Genomic DNA, 21,287 nt, shown 5'->3' on the forward strand with positions numbered 1-21,287 from the left:
CCCATACTATCCACTGTGAAATCACTACCATACTATAAACTATGAAATACTACCACATAATCAGATGTGAAATCACTCTTCAACTGTCAAGTGTGAAACAACTCCCATACTATCCACTGTGAAATCACTACCTTACTATAAACTATGAAATACTACCACACAATCAGATGTGATATCACTCTTCAACTGTCAAGTGTGAAACAACTCCCATACTATCCACTGTGAAATCACTACCATACTATAAACTATGAAATACTACCATACAATCAGATGTGAAATCACTCCTCAACTGTCAAGTGTGAAACAACTCCCATACTATCCACTGTGAAATCACTACCATACTATAAACTATGAAATACTACCATACAATCAGATGTGAAATCACTCCTCAACTGTCAAGTGTGAAACAACTCCCATACTATCCACTGTGAAATCACTACCATACTATAAACTATGAAATACTACCACATAATCAGATGTGAAATCACTCTTCAACTGTCAAGTGTGAAACAACTCCCATACTATCCACTGTGAAATCACTACCATACTATAAACTATGAAATACTACCACATAATCAGATGTGAAATCACTCCTCAACTATCAAGTGTGAAACAACTCCCATACTATCCACTGTGAAATCACTACCATACTATAAACTATGAAATACTACCACATAATCAGATGTGAAATCACTCCTCAACTATCAAGTGTGAAACAACTCCCATACTATCCACTGTGAAATCACTACCTTACTATAAACTATGAAATACTACCACATAATCAGATGTGAAATCACTCCTCAACTATCAAGTGTGAAACAACTCCCATACTATCCACTGTGAAATCACTACCATACTATAAACTATGAATACTACCACATAATCAGATGTGAAATCACTCCTCAACTATCAAGTGTGAAACAACTCCCATACTATCCACTGTGAAATCACTACCATACTATAAACTATGAAATACTACCATACAATCAGATGTGAAATCACTCTTCAACTGTCAAGTGTGAAATCGCTTCACATTTGCCAAGTGTTAAACACCTAACATATAGTAGAGAATGAAATAACTTCCAAACTATCATGAGTGAAATCCTCTTCATGCTGCCAAGTGTGAAATAATGTACATACCTATGTATTTGTGAATGGTATTTAGTATAAACTTCTACTTTGTACTTTGACAATGGCTTTTAGTGTAAACATATTTAAGTACCAGTATATGACTTCCAATGTTTACTTTGTATAAGTGAATGGATGCTAGTGTAAAATTATTCTTAAATATGTTTGAATGGATTCAAGTGTAAATTTATACATGTCTTTAGGTTTATGTAGGTTTCTAGTGTAGGTTTATAATAAAGTTTATGTGAAGGCTTATAGTGTAGGCTTATAATAAAGTTTATGTGAAGGCTTATAGTGTAGGCTTATAATAAAGTTTATGTGAAGGCTTATAGTGTAGGCTTATACTAATTTTTATGTGAAGGCTTCTAGGGTAGGTTTTTACTTAAGTTTATGTGAAGGCTTATAGTGTAGGCTTATACTAAAGTTTATGCAAAGGCTTATAGTGTAGGCTTATACTAAAGTTTATATGAAGGCTTATAGCGTAGGCTTATACTAAAGTTTATGTGAAGGCTTATAGTGCAGGTTTATACTTAAGTTTATGTGAAGGCTTATTGTATAGGTTTATACTAATGTTTATGACAAGGCTTTTAGTGTAGGCTTATACTTAAGTTTATGTGAAGGCTTATACTGTAGGCTTATACTAAAGTTTATGTGAAGGCTTATACTGTAAGCTTATACTGAAGTTTATGTGAAGGCTTATACTGTAAGCTTATACTAAAGTTTATGTGAAGGGTTATACTGTAAGCTTATACTTAAGTTTATATGAAGGCTTATAGTGTAGGCTTATACTAAAGTTTATGTGAAGGCTTATAGTGTAGGTTTATACTTAAGTTTATGTGAAGACTTATAGTGTAGGCTTATATGAAAGTTTAAGTGAAGGCTTTTAGTGCAGGTTTATACTAAAGTTTTGGTGAAGGCTTCTAGTGAAGGCTTATACGAAAGTTTATGTGAAGGCTTCTAGTGAAGGCTTATACAAAAGTTTATGTGAAGGCTTCTAGTGTAGGCTTATACAAAAGTTTATGTGAAGGCTTCTAGTGTAGGCTTATACAAAAGTTTTAGTGAAGGCTTCTAGTGTAGGCTTATACTAAAGTTTATGTGAAAGCTTCTGGTGTAGGCTTATACGAAAGTTTATGTGAAGGCTTATAGGTTAGGCTTATACTAAAGTTTATGTGAAGGCTTCTAGTGCAGGCTTATACTAGAGTCTAAGTGAAGGCTTCTAGTGTAGGCTTATACGAAAGTTTCAGTGAAGGCTTATACTTAAGTTTATGTGAAGGCTTCTGGTGTAGGCTTAAAAGAAAGTTTATGTGAAAGCTTATAGGTTAGGCTAATACTAAAGTTTATGTGAAGGCTTCTAGTGCAGGCTTATACTAAAATACTAAAATTTATGTGCAGGCTTATAGTGTAGGTTTATACTTAAGCTTACGTGAAGACTTATAGTGTAGGCTTATACTAAAGTTTATGTGAAGGCTTCTAGTGCAGGCTTATACTAAAGTTTATGTGAAGGCTTATAGTGTAGGCTTATACAAAAGTTTATGTGAAGGCTTATAGTATAGGCTTATACTAAAGTTTATGTGAGGACTTATAGTGTAGGCTTATAATAAAGTTTATGTGAAGGCTTATAGTATAGGCTTATACTAAAGTTTATGTGAAGACTTATAGTGTAGGCTTATAATAAAGTTTATGTGAAGGCTTATAGTATAGGCTTATACTAAAGTTTATGTGAAGGCTTATAGTGAAGGCTTATACTAAAGTTTTAGTGAAGGCTTCTAGTGTAGATTTAAACAAAAGTTTAAGTGAAGGCATCTATTGAAGGCTTATATGAAAGTTAATGTGAAGGCTTCTAGTGCAGGCTTATACTAAAGTTTATGTGAAGTCTTCTAGAGTAAGCTTACACTAAAGTTTATGTGAAGGCTTATAGTGTAGGCTTATACGAAAGTTTATGTGAAGGCTTCTAGTATAGGCTTATACTAAAGTTTAAGTGAAGGCTTATAGTATAGGCTTATACTAAAGTTTATGTGAAGGCTGCTAGTGAAAATCAACACTCTGTATAAAAGTTGTCTCTGGTGTAAACACAGAATTTGCGAAAATTCTGTTAAATTACACTTGGTCAATATGAATGGATTAATTCTAGTGTATATTTTTATTTAGTTTTGTGCTTAATGTTCAAAACTAGTTAGATAACTACATAAAGTAGTTTAAACAAGACAACTTTATCTTGTTATACATAAAAAGCACAGGATCATTCAAGAAGCTTTTCTGTTTGATTGCATAGAATGCAATGATTCAGTCAGTTTTTGTCTCAGCTTAGCCTTCCTGGTGTACATATATCAACTTGTGCTTTATATAGTTTTAACATATGTTGTTATTCTGTACAGTGTTTTAAAAAATATCCCAGAAGTAACGAGACATTTCTTATTCATAGATTTATTTACATTTTGAGACAAAACACTTTTAAATAATTCAACAGTCATAAGAGTAAAAGTGTAAAATAGATCTATAGATTAAACATCAGGAAACTTGCCAACATGAAAGGTATGGTCCATTAATGCTGGATGTAAAATGAACTATTAACAGCAGATTTTTGCTCATATCATAGACACAAACAATCAATATGTGTCTCCTCGAGGGTAATTATCACAAAACATGCAACTCAGGTACAGAAGTTCAGAGTCCAATCTCATTATACACACAAGGGTCATATTGATTGATTGATTGTTGGTTGCTTAATGTCTAGTGGCAAATATTTCATGCATGTTCAGGACGAAAACAAATTAACAATAAATACAAAGTCTGGTCCTGTATTAGAGGCTGTCCAGGAAGAAGGTCGTGCAAGCAAGGGTCATATGAAATGTATATATACTTATGGATGCTGTCACCTTACCATAGGTTTTTATCAGGGTAAGGGGTCAAAATAGAAAAGTGTGGTCAAATACTTAAAGTTGAAATATCTTCAAATTCTTCCTTTTGCTTAAATTTGCCTGTGTGAAAAACAAGGTGGATGCATCGAAAAATGTCATGTGATGCTACTTTTTCAATCCTCACATTGAAACATCATTTATCTCGAACTTCTCATATTCCCATAGTCTCTGGTGAATTCTGTCCATAGCAGTATGACAACAGACAGATATCAAATAATTGCTCAGGAGAGTTCAACAGTTCATCAGATACAGGGGCCTTGATGGCTGAATGATCTATAAGTTGTTCATCTACTGCATCACTAGCCTGTCAACTTTGAGGTTGTGAGTTTTTAACCATGCAAATGGCATGTGCGTTCAACTCAAATTTTAATTGAAAAGAATTCCTATTTTCCTACTGAAGGTCATTGGTTTTTTCCTCCAACTCCAGCTTCCTCCACCAATAAAAACTGGCAGCTACAATTTAGCCAATAGTGCTGAAAGCAACTATTTTTTAAACACCAATAATCAATCGATCATCACATACAAGATACACTATGTCATGCAGGATAGAACCCAAGTGCTTATCATAATGATATTTCATGGTGGTCACATAGCAATTTTAATTCATTGTTCTGATTGATCTAATGTAAACCAGACAAGATTCAGATATCAGAACAAGAGTAAGCAGCATCTTATTTACTAGGTTCTGTAGTAAAACATAGCGAAAGAACAGGAATGATTAAATCTCACAAAAGGTGCATATTAAATACACAGTGAACTTATTCAAGGTATAAGGGTGTTTAAATGCACCCTACAAACAATCATTTATGCATAAAGAATTTTTTTTACATTCAATGATCTTAGCTCTCTTTCAAAAATTTGTCCTTTAAATTAGGAAGCAGCTTATATGTTTATACATCCTGTAAACAAGCATGACTGATATAAATCTGATATTCAGAGGGCCAAAAAACTGAAACATGTAGCTAATACCAAAATAAACTGTTAACACAGAGATATGTCTCGCCTATTTGTTTATTTGGATAAAGCAAATGTTGAAATTAGAATAGCAATACTTTAACATGCAAGTTATGCAAATATTCAAAGTCAATGAACCATGACTGAAGGTACAGGGCTAAACAATCTCCATGGAAATGAGATGTACCAATGCTAATACAACTGCATACCAAATACCATTGACTTTTCATTAGTTGTTCCCTTTAAACAAACCTAAACTATGACATTAACTTGTAAACTATGTAAAAGTTTCAGAGTCAATGAACCATAATGAGGGGGTGGCGTTATATAATCTCCATGGAAATGAAACTTGTAAATGCCAATACATTTGCATACCAAATATCATTGACTTAACATTAGTGATTCATCTTAAACTGACCTAATCACAAACTAATACATGTAAACTAAGCAAACGTTTCAAAGTCAATAGACCATGACTGAGGGGTAAGGACCAAATATTCTCCATGAAAATGAGATGTGCTAATGCTTATACAACTGCATAGCAATTATCATTGACCTACCACTAACAGTTCCCCTTAAACTGACCTAATCACAAACTAATACAAGTAAACTAAGCAAAGTTTCAAGGTCAATAGACCATGACTGAGGGGGTGGGGCCAACAATCTCCATGGTAATGAGATGTGCCTGCATACCAAATATCATTGACCTACCACCAGTGGTTCACCATAAACTAGACCTAATCACAAACTAATACATTGTTGACGCCGCGGCAGCCAACGGCGAAAACAGCATAGCTATGTCTCGCTTTTTGACTCCGTCAAGGCGAGACAACTAGAGGCTCTAAAGAGCCTGTGTCGCTCACCTTGGTCTATGTGCATATTCAACAAAGAGGGTAGGAATGCCCTTTACAGTCAGTCTTCAAATGGTCATTTTCAGCTACCGTTAGTGTCAAATTGGTTAAAATTTTATCGTGATTCGTCAAAATATCCTTATCATGATTCATCAGAGGTCTCAAATAATTAACTGTTACCATTATTTTTGGTAGGAATTTAACATGATTTGTCAAAATCAGTCAATTTTTTTATCGTCATAAAGGAAGTGTATATTTTATCATCATGCATAAAAAATTACCGTTAATATCATTTGGCCAGATTTTTTACCGTTATTCGTCATGAAAGTACCCCCATTACGACCCTCAACATTGTAGACGAGAATAGAATTCATGACAAAAATCTGTTTTGTTGATCTTTTGGTCTGTTTAGTTTTTCTCAATCTTCTTTAGTTTTTGCTCAAAATACAAAAGAGGGTAAAAAAAAATCCTCATTTAAGGACAATCACTCCTATGAAGAGTGATAGTCTACTAACTATATCAGCAAAATTTGACTTGTTAGTTGATCTTTACTTGCTGATCATTTCTGTGATTTAAAGTGTCTATTTATCTATTATTTTTTTTTATCATATATGGCAAAACGCAAAAAAAAAAATGGTGAAAATTGTCTTTAAAGGGTAACAACTCCAATAAGGATTTCTTCCATATTGACTTAATTGTAGAATTTGTCTTGCTGTTTAGGTTCCTATCTATCTAATATAATTTTTAAGATATAAAGCAAAAACGCAAAAAATTGGTACAATTTGTCATCAAAGGGCAAGAACTCTAATAAAGAGTTGACTGACGATTTCAACCATTAGACTTATTCGTAGAACTTGTCTTGCTGATAATTTTTGCTATTTAAAGTTTCTCTTTATCTATCATAGTTTCAAGATAATAGGCAAAAATGAAAAAAAAAATGGTAAAATTTGTCATTTAAGGGCAATAACTCCTATAAGAAGTCGTCTGACAGTTTTGACGTATGAGGACAACTGGTAAAGCTCAACATTCTGAACATTTTTGCCCCTGTCAGATTTTCTCTTTTTAAAACAGTTTCAAAATAATAGACAAAACTTGCATTTTACCCCTTTGTTCTATTTTTAGCAATGTTGGCCATCTTGTTGGCAGGTGAGTTCCCCAGACAAATTTTTTAAGCTAGATACCCTAATGATGATTGTGGCCAAGTTTAGTTAAATTTGGCCCAGTAGTTTCAGAGGCGAAGATTTTTGTAAAAGTTAACAGACAATGATAAATCATCATTAAAGGCCAATAACTCCAATAAGGAGTTGTTAAACGACTTCCTTCATTCTGTCTTAATTGTAGTTCTTGTCTTGCTGATCATTTTTGCTTATATAAATTTCTATGTATCTATTATAATTTTTAAGATATAAGGCAAAAATGCAAAAAATTGGTAAAAATTGTCATCAAAGGGCAATAACTCTAATCAGGAGTCAACTGATGATTCTGACTTTGTTTGACTTATTTGTAGAACTTTTCTTGCTGATCATTTTTGAAGTTTCTCTTTATCTATTATGGTTTTCAAGGTAGTAGACAAAAATGAAAAAAAATTGTAAAATTTGTCATTTAAGGGCAATAACTCCTGAAAGAAGTCGTCTGAGTCTTGACGTATATGGACAATTGGTAGAGCTTAACATTCTGAACATTTTTGGCCATGTCAGATTTTTTCTATTCATAACGGTTTTCAAAATAATAGGCAAAACTTCATTTTACCCCTATGTTCTATTTTTAACCATGTCGGCCATCTTGGTTGACAGGCAGGGTCATTGGATAAATTTTTAAACTAGATACCCCAATGATGATTGTGGCCAAGTTTAGTTAAATTTGGCCCAGTAGTTTCAGAGGAGAAGATTTTTGCAAAAGTTAATGGACGACAACGACGGACGATTAAGACACACGCCAAGTGGTAAAAGCTCACTTGGCCCATTGGGCCAGTTGAGCTAAAAAGCATATGACATTGTATGGTTGCTTAAATTTAAGAAGAGACTTAGAATTATCAAAGAAGGATAACAGTAACTTTGTAAATGTTTTATATAAGGTATTGACTATAAGCTCCTTGCATCACAAACTTAACTGGTTAATTGATTCACAATATTAGTTCTTCACACATAGAACACTATTTTGTTAGCAAGAGACCAATGAAGTTGCTACTAATGTGACAAACATTATACATTATTAATACTACTTCATCAAACATTTAGAAACAGTATAATATATCAATTGACGTGAAATTCCCAAAATTAAGGATGACGTAAATCCAAAAGTTACATTGTTCATAGAGGCATAATAAGCTATATGATAAAACTAGAACGTTCTAGGTGCATAAATTCAATTGTTTTAATACAAGTTAATTCAGTTTCTGCAAATAATTTAAGTATTTTTCTTCCTTGTCAGCATTTCTGGCAGTCTATCGCCCACATTAAAACACTCAACAACTGTTGAAAATGTCACAGCAGTCATTCTGTAGAAACTGTTGAAGTAAATCTAATTGTAACTTAAGAAAATGTGTGTTTCATGGTAATGAGGTCTCGTACTGTTAAATAATTCACATACGATCTGACATACCAATCAAAGTAACAATATCCTAATGGTATTATTTTATTAATTTTCAAATCTAATGAAGATGAGAAAATTTAATTACGAAAATTTCAACAACTCCATGACAGATATTTTTATATGCATTACTAAAGCAAGCAGCAGATTCATATATGAAAAAATCAAATAAATTTTATTAGCTGCTGATATTTAATTTTGTAACTCCCATTCACCAATATAATAAATGTGTTAACTTTTTAAAAGTTCAATCTATTCGTGTGAATTAGTGATTGGACATTTTTAATTGCAAAATTTGCTTGATGGGTTTTGCCAGTGAAAGCATTAAGTTAGATAAATTTTTATGGATACAATTAGAAGATTATAATGAAAAAAAGTTAGTTTCAGACAAAAAGTCTTCATACTTTAAACTATGTATTAAAATATGGGGGGGGGGGGGGGGGGGGGGGGGGGGGGGGGGGTGAGGGGAGAATAAAATTTCCTTCTCTGGATGAAATTTCTAATTTCTTGATCATGAAGAACCTTCTGTCCAAATTTTGAAAATTCCATGAAGGTTCGACAAAGTTATTAATGTCTTACAAACTTTAACCCGTGACTGAATATATATTAAATGTAAACTGCAACATTCCATTAATCAGTAAAATATAGAAACTGAAAAAAATATGTCCACACTGTTGCTCTGGATACTGTCTTTTGATCATGAAAGAGCTTAGAAACTTCAACTTTAGAAAAATTACATGGAGGTTTGACAAGTTATGGATGTCTGAAAAACTTTAACCTTAGATTATATCTAACTGTTAGCTGCAAACAAACTAATATAAAAATAAGGAGATGTGGTATGATTGCCAATGAGACAACTAACCACCAAAGTTCAAATGAAGTGGATGTACCGGTAAGCAATTATAGGCAACGGTACAGACTTCAAAAATGAGAAAAAAACCATACCATGTAGCAGGCTATAAAAGGCCCCAAGATGAAAGTCAATTTATCAGTCAATAAGGAAAAACAAAAAGAAAAATATTTTCTAAATTTTGCTCTAGATATACTGTCTGCTGATCATGATGAAGCATCTGTCCAATTTAAAAAAAAAATCCACAAAGGTTTGACAAAATTATAGATGCCTGAAAAACTATACTGTATCTTAATGTTAACTGTAAAGAACTAAATCCATTTATCAGTTAAATACAGAAAAATGTGAAAAAAACATTTTCAATACTTGCTCTGGATAGTGTTTATGTTTATTGATCATAAAAAAAGCCATTATCCAATGTTTCATAAAATTTCATGACGGTTTGACAAATTTATTAATGTCTAAAAAACTTTAACCACATACTGAACCTAAATGTTGACAATGCCACAGACAACAAATTGTAAGATGGCTATCTCTCACTTCCCTGACATCCAACACAGGTTCAGCAATAAAATGTTTAAGGTATGTTATGCTTTTGATATAAAAATAAGAAGATGTGGTATGATTGCCAATGAGATAACTCTCCACCAGAGACAGAAGATGTGGTATGATTGCCAATGAGATAACTCTCCACCAGAGACAGAAGATGTGGTATGATTGCCAATGAGATAACTCTCCACCAGAGACAGAAGATGTGGTATGTTTGCCAATGAGATAACTCTCCACCAGAGACAGAAGATGTGGTATGATTGCCAATGAGATAACTCTCCACCAGAGACAGAAGATGTGGTATGATTGCCAATGAGATAACTCTCCACCAGAGACAGAAGATGTGGTATGATTGCCAATGAGATAACTCTCCACCAGAGACAGAAGATGTGGTATGATTGCCAATGAGATAACACTCCACCAGAGACAGAAGATGTGGTATGATTGCCAATGAGATAACACTCCACCAGAGACAGAAGATGTGGTATGATTGCCAATGAGATAACACTCCACCAGAGACAGAAGATGTGGTATGATTGCCAATGAGATAACACTCCACCAGAGACAGATGTGGTATGATTGCCAATGAGATATCACTCCACCAGAGACAGAAGATGTGGTATGATTGCCAATGAGATAACACTCCACCAGAGACAGAAGATGTGGTATGATTGCCAATGAGATAACACTCCACCAGAGACAGAAGATGTGGTATGATTGCCAATGAGATAACTCTCCACCAGAGACAGAAGATGTGGTATGATTGCCAATGAGACAACTCTCCACCAATGAGACAACTCTCCACCAATGAGACAACTATCCACCAGAGACCAAATGATGTACAAGTTTATAACTATAGGACACCATGTTTGCATACTTTGAACACAGATGTAACATTTAAAAAAAAACATTTTTCTGTATATTGTTAAATCATGACATTTTCTTTTTTAACTGTGCTTAATGCTGAGGAACCCTTTTACAAAAACAAGACTGCTGTAAGCTAATTCAATATTTCTTCCCGACATATATGGCATATATTCAGTCTGATCTCTTAATTCAAACAGATGCATATAACCATGCTGAAAGAATTCTAAAACAACCTGAAAACCTGTCAGAAACACTTGTATACTATTATTATGTAAACCAAGTGTTTTCTTGCACACAATCAATTCTATTCAATGCTATTACAGAAGTTAATAATAAAATGGATTGTTGTTAAAATAAGCATAGGCAAAACTTTGGTAAAACTGAAGTGAATCATACAGTCTATAAGTTCCCACGTAGACATTTTGACCAAAAAAAAGACTTTTATTAATTTTTTGTACATGTAATTAAACACTTTAAAAAAGGTTAATTATTTAAAGGTTACAGACTAACAATTCCAAAGGAGCAAGATATGAGTTCATGATAGGATCAAGAAAACGACAGACAAATGAATATTACGGTATACAGATATAAAGTGTAGGAGGATATGTTGATTCAACTGAATGAACAAAAATCATACCATTTTATGAGACAACCAGGAAAAACTTACTCCAGAACAAATAAGAACTACAACACAAATTTGGTGTATACAATTGATCTTTTTTCATAGAAATCTTTATTTTCTATCTATCCTGAGACCTAACTGTAAAAATATATAAATAATTAAATAAGGTTTGAAAGAAACTAGACAATGCTAAGAGACTGGGATCTATCAATGTATCCCAGGAGTCTGTCATTTCTGACAACTCTAGAGAAAATAGATATTGTGACGTTTTTATACATTATAATGTCCTGAGGTAAACTACTCTTCTCTAATGTTTTTATTGCATGTTTCTTAACATCTAACATAAAGACAATATGTAAATCTTTTGTCTTTCATGTGGTTATGTCACCTTAAGGTCTCATAGAAACAATACAATATTGACTTCAATACCACAATTATTCATTTTAAATATACAGAAGGGATATAACTAAATTTCCATGTCATTGATTGACTAGACCAATTAAAAAAAATCTTTAAAATCCATCACACATGCAACAGAATGGAATATTATAACAAACAACATAAATTCTATCACAGACTTTCGTATATAACTCATTTAATAATTTAAAATTAAGGAATTCTCAGTAATTTCATGTCTAGAATTTTGATAAGTTCTATACACAGTAAATCCTGAATATAGAGAACTGATGGAGATTGTTGTAAACATCAATGACACAGCAAACCAACAACACAAGTTAACAAAATAAACAAATAGAGGTGATACAAACTGTATTCATGTCATATATAGGTTTAAACATATAAAACAGCCAAACTACAAGTATCTTGAATTAGTACTTTGTGTTTTTATTTTGTCAAGTTGTTGTACATTGTGCTGATCTGATGAGTCAAGCCCTTCCCAACTGATTTTTACAGTTTATTGTTTTGTTGTGTTGTTTCACGACTGTCCCAGGTTATTGGGAGATTTGAGTGCTCACAACCATATTAAAACCCACCACATTTTTTATGTATCTGTCCCAAGTTAGGAGCCTGTAATTCAGTGGCTGTAGTTGGTTGCTGTCTGTTATAATTGTATATTGTTTTATTGTTTTTAACATAAATCAGGTAATGCTGGGGCCTTTTAAAGCTTATTCATTGTATGGGTTTTCATCATTGTTGAAGGCTGTACAATGACCTATAGTTGCTTACATTTTCATCTTTGTCTCTGGCAGATATTTGTCTCATTGGCAATCATACTGTATCTTCTTATTTGATATGAAGGAGTCTTTGGAAAATGACCTTCAAATTAGAAGAATTCTAATCATGATGACTGCTAAAAAAGGTATATTGTTAAATGTATTCTTCCTTTATTGAATTCTGCCTGTTGGTCATTCCCAACCCTTTAGAAGTATTCTGGAAAAATTAACTGATTGCCACTTGAGAGGACTTCAGAGTGCTTGTTTATTACCAGATATGGAATTTATCTACGAGAAAAAATACTAATTAAGAAATACAACATCTGAGTTCATCAAACAAACAATCGGGTCTGATCTTGTTTCCTTTTCTCTCAATGTTTCAATAGACACATACATATACCAATCAAAATTATTCTTCATTAAAATATTTTAGCTCTGTCTAGGTTCATCAGTTTTTAATATGATAACTTTTGGAGATTTGTTTAATGTTGCAGTATAAACTAAAAAAAGATTTTTGAAAATTCTGTTACAATATGATTAATAAATGTGGGTATATATGTCATACAATATTACATCTACTTGAAAGAGGCAAACGTTTCAATGACATTAAATTTCATTTAAAAAAGTTTACAACACTTCAGTGTATCTGTTTAAATTGAAAGAGTAATAAGTTTTAGGTAAATAGTGTTGACAAGCTACCCCTCCTCCAGGAAAGAAACAAAACAAAACATAACAAAGAAGATTAAAATCTGATATTAGATTAAAAGGATATTTTTAATGAAATAACATCTTTTGAGCATGCTCAAATACCTCACATCCCCATAATAGGGGAGGAGCTTATATTGGACTGCTGGAATCGTTTTTTTTTTTCCTGATTACTTTTAGGTATGATTCTATTCTGTTATGAAGAGTGGAAACCTTCATCCAAATTTAAATAAGATCTGATAATAAAAGAAGGGTGCTAGCCTCGTGCTAACAAATGTTGATGGACAAAGTGATAGACTAATTGGAGAACATTAAACCCTTATGAACTTGGTTGTGTGAGGTATCATGAAGCTTCATCTTTAGGATTAATTTGTAAGAAAATCTATGAAGGAGTCTTAAATTAAGGATATTTCTGATTATGGTGACTGGTAAAATTACTATCATAAACATCTTTTACACCAAACTCCTAAAGTGTACTCTTCAGGTTTTTCAGTGGTTGTTGTTTGTTGGTGTGGTTCATAAGTGTTTCTCATTTCTCGTTTTTTATTTAGATTAGACCATTGGTTTTCCTGTTTGAATTGTTTTACACTAAGTCTTTTTGGGGCCCTTTATAGCTTGCTGTTCGGTGTTGAAGGCCGTACTTTGACCTATAATTGTTTACTTTTTACACATGGTGACTTGGATGGATAGTTGTCTCATTGGCACTCATACCACATCTTCTTATTTATATCTTCCCACAAAATAACATGGCCCATATAAAAAACTATGCAGGACAATAAGTTGAAAATTTTCTTAGGTCAAAATGTTGAAACATAATTTAAAGAAGCTAGAAACGCTGTAACTTCCACCTCTAGAAACAAAATTGTCCTTAAAGAATACTTAATGAAAAAGTACTACACATTTATCTCAGCATCATTTGAAATTCATTCCAACAGTTATTGAATTAAAGAGATTTCCAAATCAACTTGAAACTGACATTGCAGAATTGGTTAAACCTATATATGGTAGATACCAATTAAGTCTAATTACGGTTGATCAATTTCAAATACAGATTGCCATGATGTGAAAGTTTCACATGGAACCATACATCTAATTACATGTTTCCTAGGATGTCAACAGCAGTACATTTCTTATAGAATCAAATCTTACGTTTTCTGCAATCCTTTAAGTAACAATTACTTATTCAACCTTAAAATTATTTTTCATTGATTATTCTAAAATTCTCATCAATGTCGAAACAACATGAAGTAGCATTCTTTTAATTTGAATAAGAATATTAATTTTCTGCTAGCAGGTTTTAATTAAAATAAATGGCACTCAAGTCTGTCAATATTATGCGATTGAAAGTGCATTTTCCTGACATAAGTATGCTTTAGAATCACCATGATGCAATGTAAGCTATCAATATTCCCATGCAACAAATTTATTTGAATGAAGTTTAAAGAAATAAAGAAAGTACATTGTAATTAGGATCTGAGAACAATTTTAATCTTAGAAGTTGCAGATATATATTTTAGTCTTTAAATGGACACATAGGACAATTAAATGGAATCTAGCAAAGAATTACAGTATTGCATTGTTTATGAACTTTATTGGTCAGTACTGTAATCCTGATATTCCATACCACAATTAAAAACTAGAATCAACATTAATATGTGTCTAACAAAAATAAAAGAAATATAATTATTATATCATATTATATTGGATCTAGATCAACCAAAATCATTCATGTATGAAATGTAGGTAAAGGTGACCTCATTTTTGTATGGACCTTTCATCTTAGAGAACATTTATTGGTAATAATTTTTGTCACATGACTTGTAGTTGCTACTATAGATCTGAGATTAAGCATATCTTGACTAAAGTCGTTTAAGTGTAAATTGTAGTGACGTATATTGGAATGGAACAACATTATCATTAAAGACATAACCCTGACAAATAGAATTCCCAAAATGACTTGTAGTTGCTTAGACCATAATACAAAACTTTACATGTGTAAAATATAGGGTAAAGTGACCTTATTTTTCTTTTCACCTCCCTTTCTATAAAAACAAGAATGTGTCCATAGTACACAGATGCCCCACTCGCACTATTATTTTCTATGTTCAGTGGACCGTGAAATTGAGGTCAAAACTCTAATTTGGCATTAAGATTAGAAAGATCATATCATAGGGAACATGTGTACTAAGTTTCAAGTTGATTGGACTTCAACTTCATCAAAAACTACCTTGACCAAAAACTTTAACCTGAAGCGGGACATACGGATGGACGAACGAACGAACGAACAAACGAACGAACGAACAAACGAACGAACAGACTCACAGACGGAAAAACATAATGCCCATAAACAGGGCATAAAAATGATGACTTTAAAATGGTTAGATCCGACTCTCCCAGAGAAGAAGGAATAACTGAATGCAAACAGTGCTAAATTTCCTTCTAAAGACTTCCGACTTACTTTTTACTATATAACAACAATATTAAAATATAGATACCAGTTCTATCAGTAATCAGAACAATACTATAAAATAATCTATATATTGTACAGCTACCTTATATTCCCTGTACAACAAAAAACAAAGCTATCGTAGAATATTGATTGCACTTGCAAGCTTGTGCAGTATAACATTTCTTCAACAATATTTGTGCAATATGTCTATCGTACTAAATTTTTGGTTTGGAAGAACCAAAACAGAATGGGAATGTTTACCTTCATCACAACATTGTTTCCATCAAGTAGATTGTCAGAGATCTTTACTGTACCCACTTCAATCAGTTCTTGTAGGATCATCCTAAAGGTACCTATTAGTCTAAAAAAGTAAAGGATATGAGATGACACATCAAACATTCATAAATACATATGATAATGCTATATGCTTTATCTGTTTCTTCTTTTGTGTATCTTACACAGAAAATAGCAATTTCATAAAAAAATCAGATTCCAGAGGAAGTTTTAAATAGCACCATATGCACTATATTATACAACATTTCTTGTATATAGTGTAATATGATCAGTGTCTTCATTGCTGGTTCTGTGAAATAAAGCAGACAAGCCATTCAGTTATGGAAATCTAATTCATTCTAGAATGCAATTCATAATCACATCATTTACAATGTATCTCATAATTGGTAAAAACATCATAACAAAATTATTAAAAGGACAAAAAAAAATAATAAATGAGCAGTAAAAGTACAGCAGGTGTGATAAACAGTTGACAATTACTGGAGATGACAATGTAATAATATTGTCCAATCAATGGATGCAAAGGAAATAAGAACCAATAACCAGATTATTTATTGCTCAATTCATCCACCAGAAAAATATCAAATTGGATCTTTCTCGTTTACATGCATGTAGTACAGAATAAGGTTATGTAAAACTTTGTCAGGGAAAAATATAAAGAGGTTAATTTCACTGAAATTGACACTAGTATAAGTGAATGAGCTTATGTCCCATTGGGAACATGGTATGTTCAAAGCAACTTCCATTGAAGTGACACAAACACAACGTCAAGGATTAATGACATTGAATGAACTATCCTGTTGGAATTAAAATCTCTTTCATGTTAAACAACTCGGACAAGATTTCTGTCATTTTATTAGAGATCTGATCAAGTTTGATTTATAATTTCAAGGCTGTTTCCCCTCCTGGGTTCAAAACATATGAAAATAGCTTTATAAATTGGTGCATACAAAGTGCTTTTCTGGATCTACCTTCATCAGAAAAGGTCAAATTAAACATTTGAAAGCTAGGGATGCGTAAATACATGACCAAAAAGAACATAAATAGAATAGCAAAATTTATCTAAGGTCAACTTTGTCGAAGGGAATTGAGACCTTAGTTTCTTACTATTTTCTAAATCTATCCATGACAAATTTTAGCATAGTATGTAACATAAGTGATTATATCATAGATACAATTTTGTTAACAGATATGAATTAACTCCTTTATAAAACTAAGCTAGAATTTATATCATTCTGTTTTTTTTCTACTAACTAATCTGGTGGACAATGCACAGTTTGGTTTTGCTTAGAATCCTTACATTGGAAAGTTCCTTTAAAAAGTGCTTATAATCTATAAAGGCAACCCACTAAAAAAACAGTTGCAAAATGGTTATTCTTAAAATAACTAAAATAAACAAAAATTAATTCTAGTGGTCATGATGGTAGAATATTTCCTACATTTGACCAGACTATCTAACCCTTGCCATAGATCAGTTGTGAAGTAACTTTGAAAATATACATAAAAGGAAACAGTCGGGAAGCTTAAATGAAAGAGCAACCAAGCAATGCAAGTTAAGTGACATTAGAAAAATCTACCGGAATCTAAACATTAACATGTGACGCAGTTACAACCACTGACAAAAACACCACAATCTAAACATTAATATGTGACACAGTTACAACCACTGACAAAAACAACGGAATCTTAACATTAATATGTGACACAGTTACAACCACTGACAAAAACAACGGAATCTTAACATTAATATGTGACACAGTTACAACCACTGACAAAAACAACGGAATCTTAACATTAATATGTGACACAGTTACAACCACTGACAAAAACACCAGAATCTAAACATTAATATGTGACACAGTTACAACCACTGACAAAAACAACGGAATCTTAACATTAATATGTGACACAGTTACAACCACTGACAAAAACACCAGAATCTAAACATTAATATGCGACGCAGCACTGACAAAAAGAGCGGAATTTAAATATATGTGAAGCAATAAGCCATTCTAAATAGATATCAAAGCATAAAAAAGACAGTAATACAACCACTGACATAAACATTCTTGAATGAAATCCTAGATATTTACAGGTAAAATGGTACAGAATAGAAGTCAATAGTTGAATGAATGATGACCATCAATAGTGCAATGACCACTGACTGTCATCACCATATTGGAGAAATAATGTAATTGTCAGTGTTTAATGTATCTATCTAATAGAAACAGGGATATATATAGCAGAGAATTGTCATAAAATATGTGATAATGAAATGGTGAACAGGAGACAATGCCTTACAAGTACAGAAAGATACAGCAACTCATTCAATTGTTAAACCTTATTCTGGTTTTGGTGGGGTTAGTTTTGCTCAATCTTTAGTTTTCTATGTTGTGTTTTGGGTACTGTTGTTTGCCTTTTCGTCGTTTTTCATTTTTTTTTCTCCATGACATTGTCGGTTTGTTTTCAACTTATGAGATTGACTATCCATTTGGTATCTTTCTCCTCTTTTTCACTAATATGTAAAACAGAAGATGTAGGAATCAACGACAGACAGTAACTTCAGAATCACTGGCCTGTCTTCAAAGTGTCCACACTTTATAAGGTGCTTTAAATAACTTAAAAGAGTGTGGTAAAAGTTGTGAATGAATACAACAAAGAAGACCTTATATTCGAAAACCAACGCTGAATCAATAAATGGGCAAAAAAACAAAACGAGATCCCCAAAACCATAATTAACAAAGAAGTCTGAAAAAGGCAACATGTAATATTTTAGTATATCAGTATATCAGACATTTTTCCAGGATTTCAAACAGACCATTTCATCTTTAATCCTGTCTATCTTTAAGTGTGGATAGTCTTGTCTACTCTATAGGCTATTGTGAGGGACAGTCCAAATTTTATAAGTGTCCACCTAATAATCATCAATTCTAGTGTAAAAAAAGAATATTCTACAAAAATCTTCTTTAATTTTCTATTTCAGAAAAATAATGAGAATTACCTAGATTTATATGAAGTCTATTACATTAATTACATAGACTTACCTATTGCTGAGGTATTTATTATAATTAAGGATCTGAATATCAATAAATTCATCTTTTTCAATCGGACGTGCCACCGGCCACTCAAATACCTAGATAAGTAAAATAGAGAAACATTTTTTGTTAAAAACTAAATTATGCTTACATAAGTTACCACTTGTACAATGTTTATATAAGGTACCTCCCTTTAGTATCTCAACGTTAAAAACTAACAGAACACAACTAAACAAAAAAATACCATATAATGCCATATATCACAGAATATTTACAGTTACTACAAGAGTGCACACGCTGAAATGTCTCGCCTACTATACTGACCATTGATTTAATGTTGATAGTCCTACATATAAAGTTTTACTGCAAGTATCATATTAACATTTATGATCCAAGAAAATGAGGTCAAGGTCAGATAAACCAAGGCAGAAATTCATGTACACCTATAATACAATCATTCCATACACAGAATATAGATTACCTATTGCTTATAGTATAAAAGAAACAGAACAAACCAAGGAAATTCTATATCTACCAATGAACCATGAAAATGACATCAAGGTCAGATGATACCTGCCAGACAGACATACTGTAAACCAACTTATTTTCGTGGATACTTTATTTCGCATTTAGTCCTTTCTAGTCCACTACACAGCGATTTAATTTCGCGATTTTCTAATTTACTAGATGTAGATACATAAGGAAAGATCCAAGTTATACATATTCGCGACGAATTTAATTGGGTTATTTTTCTTCTCACGAATGTCGCGAAAACAAATCGCTCGCGAAAATTAGTTGGTTTACCGTATACACCTTACAATCATTCCATATACCAAACATAGTTGACCTATTGCTTAAAGTTTAAGAAAAACAGACCAAAACACAAAAACTTAATATAAACAATGAACCACGAAAATGAGGTCAAGGTAAAAAAAAAACCTGCCAGACTGACATGTTCATCGTAAAATATTTCCATACACCAAATATAGTTGACCTATTGCATACAGTATTAGAAAAACAGACCAAAACACAAAAACTTAATATTGAGCAATGAACGGTGAAAATGAGGTCAAGGTCAAATAAAACCTGCCAGACTGACATGTACATTGTAAAATATTTCCATACACCAAATATAGTTGACCTACTGCATACAGTATTAGAAAAACAGACCAAAACACAAAAAACTTAACATTGAGCAATGAACTGTGAAAATGAGGTCAAGGTCAAATAAAACCTGACAATTGACATGTACATTGTAAAATATTTCCATACACCAAATATAGTTGAATTATTGCATTCAGTATTAGAGAAACAGACCAAAACACAAAAACTAAACTATTACCACTGAACAATGAAAATGAGGTCAAAGTCAGATGACACCTGCCAGTTGGACATGTACAACTTACAATCATTACATACACCAAATATAGTAGACCTATTGCTTATAGTATCTGAGATATGGACTTGACCACGAAAACTTCACCTTGTTCACTGATCATTGAAATGAGGTGGAGGTCAAGTGAAAACTGTCTGACATTCATGAGGACCTTGCAAGGTATGCACATACCAAATATAGTAATCCTATTACTCATAATAAGAGAAAAATTAACATTGCAAAAAATCTTTTTTTTCAAGTAGTCACTGAACCATGAAAATGAGGTCAAGGACAATGGACATGTGACAGACAGAAACTTCATATAAGGCATCTTCTGAAATATTAAGCTTTTAAGAAGTTAGTTAACGACGCTGCGCTGCCACCTCCGCCGGATCAATATCCCTGTCAAGCTTTCTGTGACAAAAGTCGCAGCCTCGACAAAAACCAAGTTAAAAGTACTCGATTAGTTATCTATTAGGTTTAGTAGACATGATTTTCAACTGGTTCCTTCATTTGAAAGAGGTAGACTTCATGTGCTGTTACACCACTGTCCCAGGTTAGGGGAGGGTTGGGTGCCTCCAAACATGTTTAATTTTTCTCATCAACTTTTAATTTTATGTTCTAACAATCCAGCAGCATCAACATAAGCAGATTAATTCTGTCAGTTATTACAATATTCCAAGACTGTGATTGCTATCATGATTTCCTAAATAGAGGGGTTGTTACTTAAAAGGAAAATATTGAACCAAGGGATCTTTATGGTAAAGTTAAAAGTCATCTCTTCAAATTTTTAGGGTATGTCACATCTGTTTCTACATTCATATTGAAAAAGCCACAATCTTATCCCACTTTAATGGTTAATGACATCACTGAATGCATGAGTAACATAATGGGTGCCATATGTTAAGCAGTAACTGTTTACCTCAAAA

At 32.5% G+C, this 21,287-nt stretch overlaps 1 protein-coding gene across 13 annotated transcripts in view; it reads right to left on the reverse strand.

Moving 5' to 3' along the window:
- LOC127734527 (otoferlin-like) overlaps positions 1 to 21,287 on the reverse strand; it is a 184,107-nt gene that overhangs the window by 128,008 nt on the left and 34,812 nt on the right. For all 13 annotated transcript variants that reach the window (XR_007997662.1, XR_007997650.1, XR_007997658.1 and 10 more), the window contains exons 3-4: positions 18,993 to 19,081; positions 15,916 to 16,015 (exon numbers count right to left, since the gene is read on the reverse strand). Coding sequence is in view for 4 of the 13 variants with exons in the window: in XM_052244494.1 (XP_052100454.1) it covers positions 15,916 to 16,015; positions 18,993 to 19,081 (189 nt within the window). In the remaining 9 variants the exon portion in view is untranslated. The remainder of the gene's footprint in view (positions 1 to 15,915; positions 16,016 to 18,992; positions 19,082 to 21,287) is intronic.

Source organism: Mytilus californianus, unplaced genomic scaffold (assembly GCF_021869535.1).
Source record: "Mytilus californianus isolate M0D057914Y unplaced genomic scaffold, xbMytCali1.0.p SCAF_1, whole genome shotgun sequence".
In the NCBI taxonomy this organism is placed as follows: domain Eukaryota; kingdom Metazoa; phylum Mollusca; class Bivalvia; order Mytilida; family Mytilidae; genus Mytilus; species Mytilus californianus.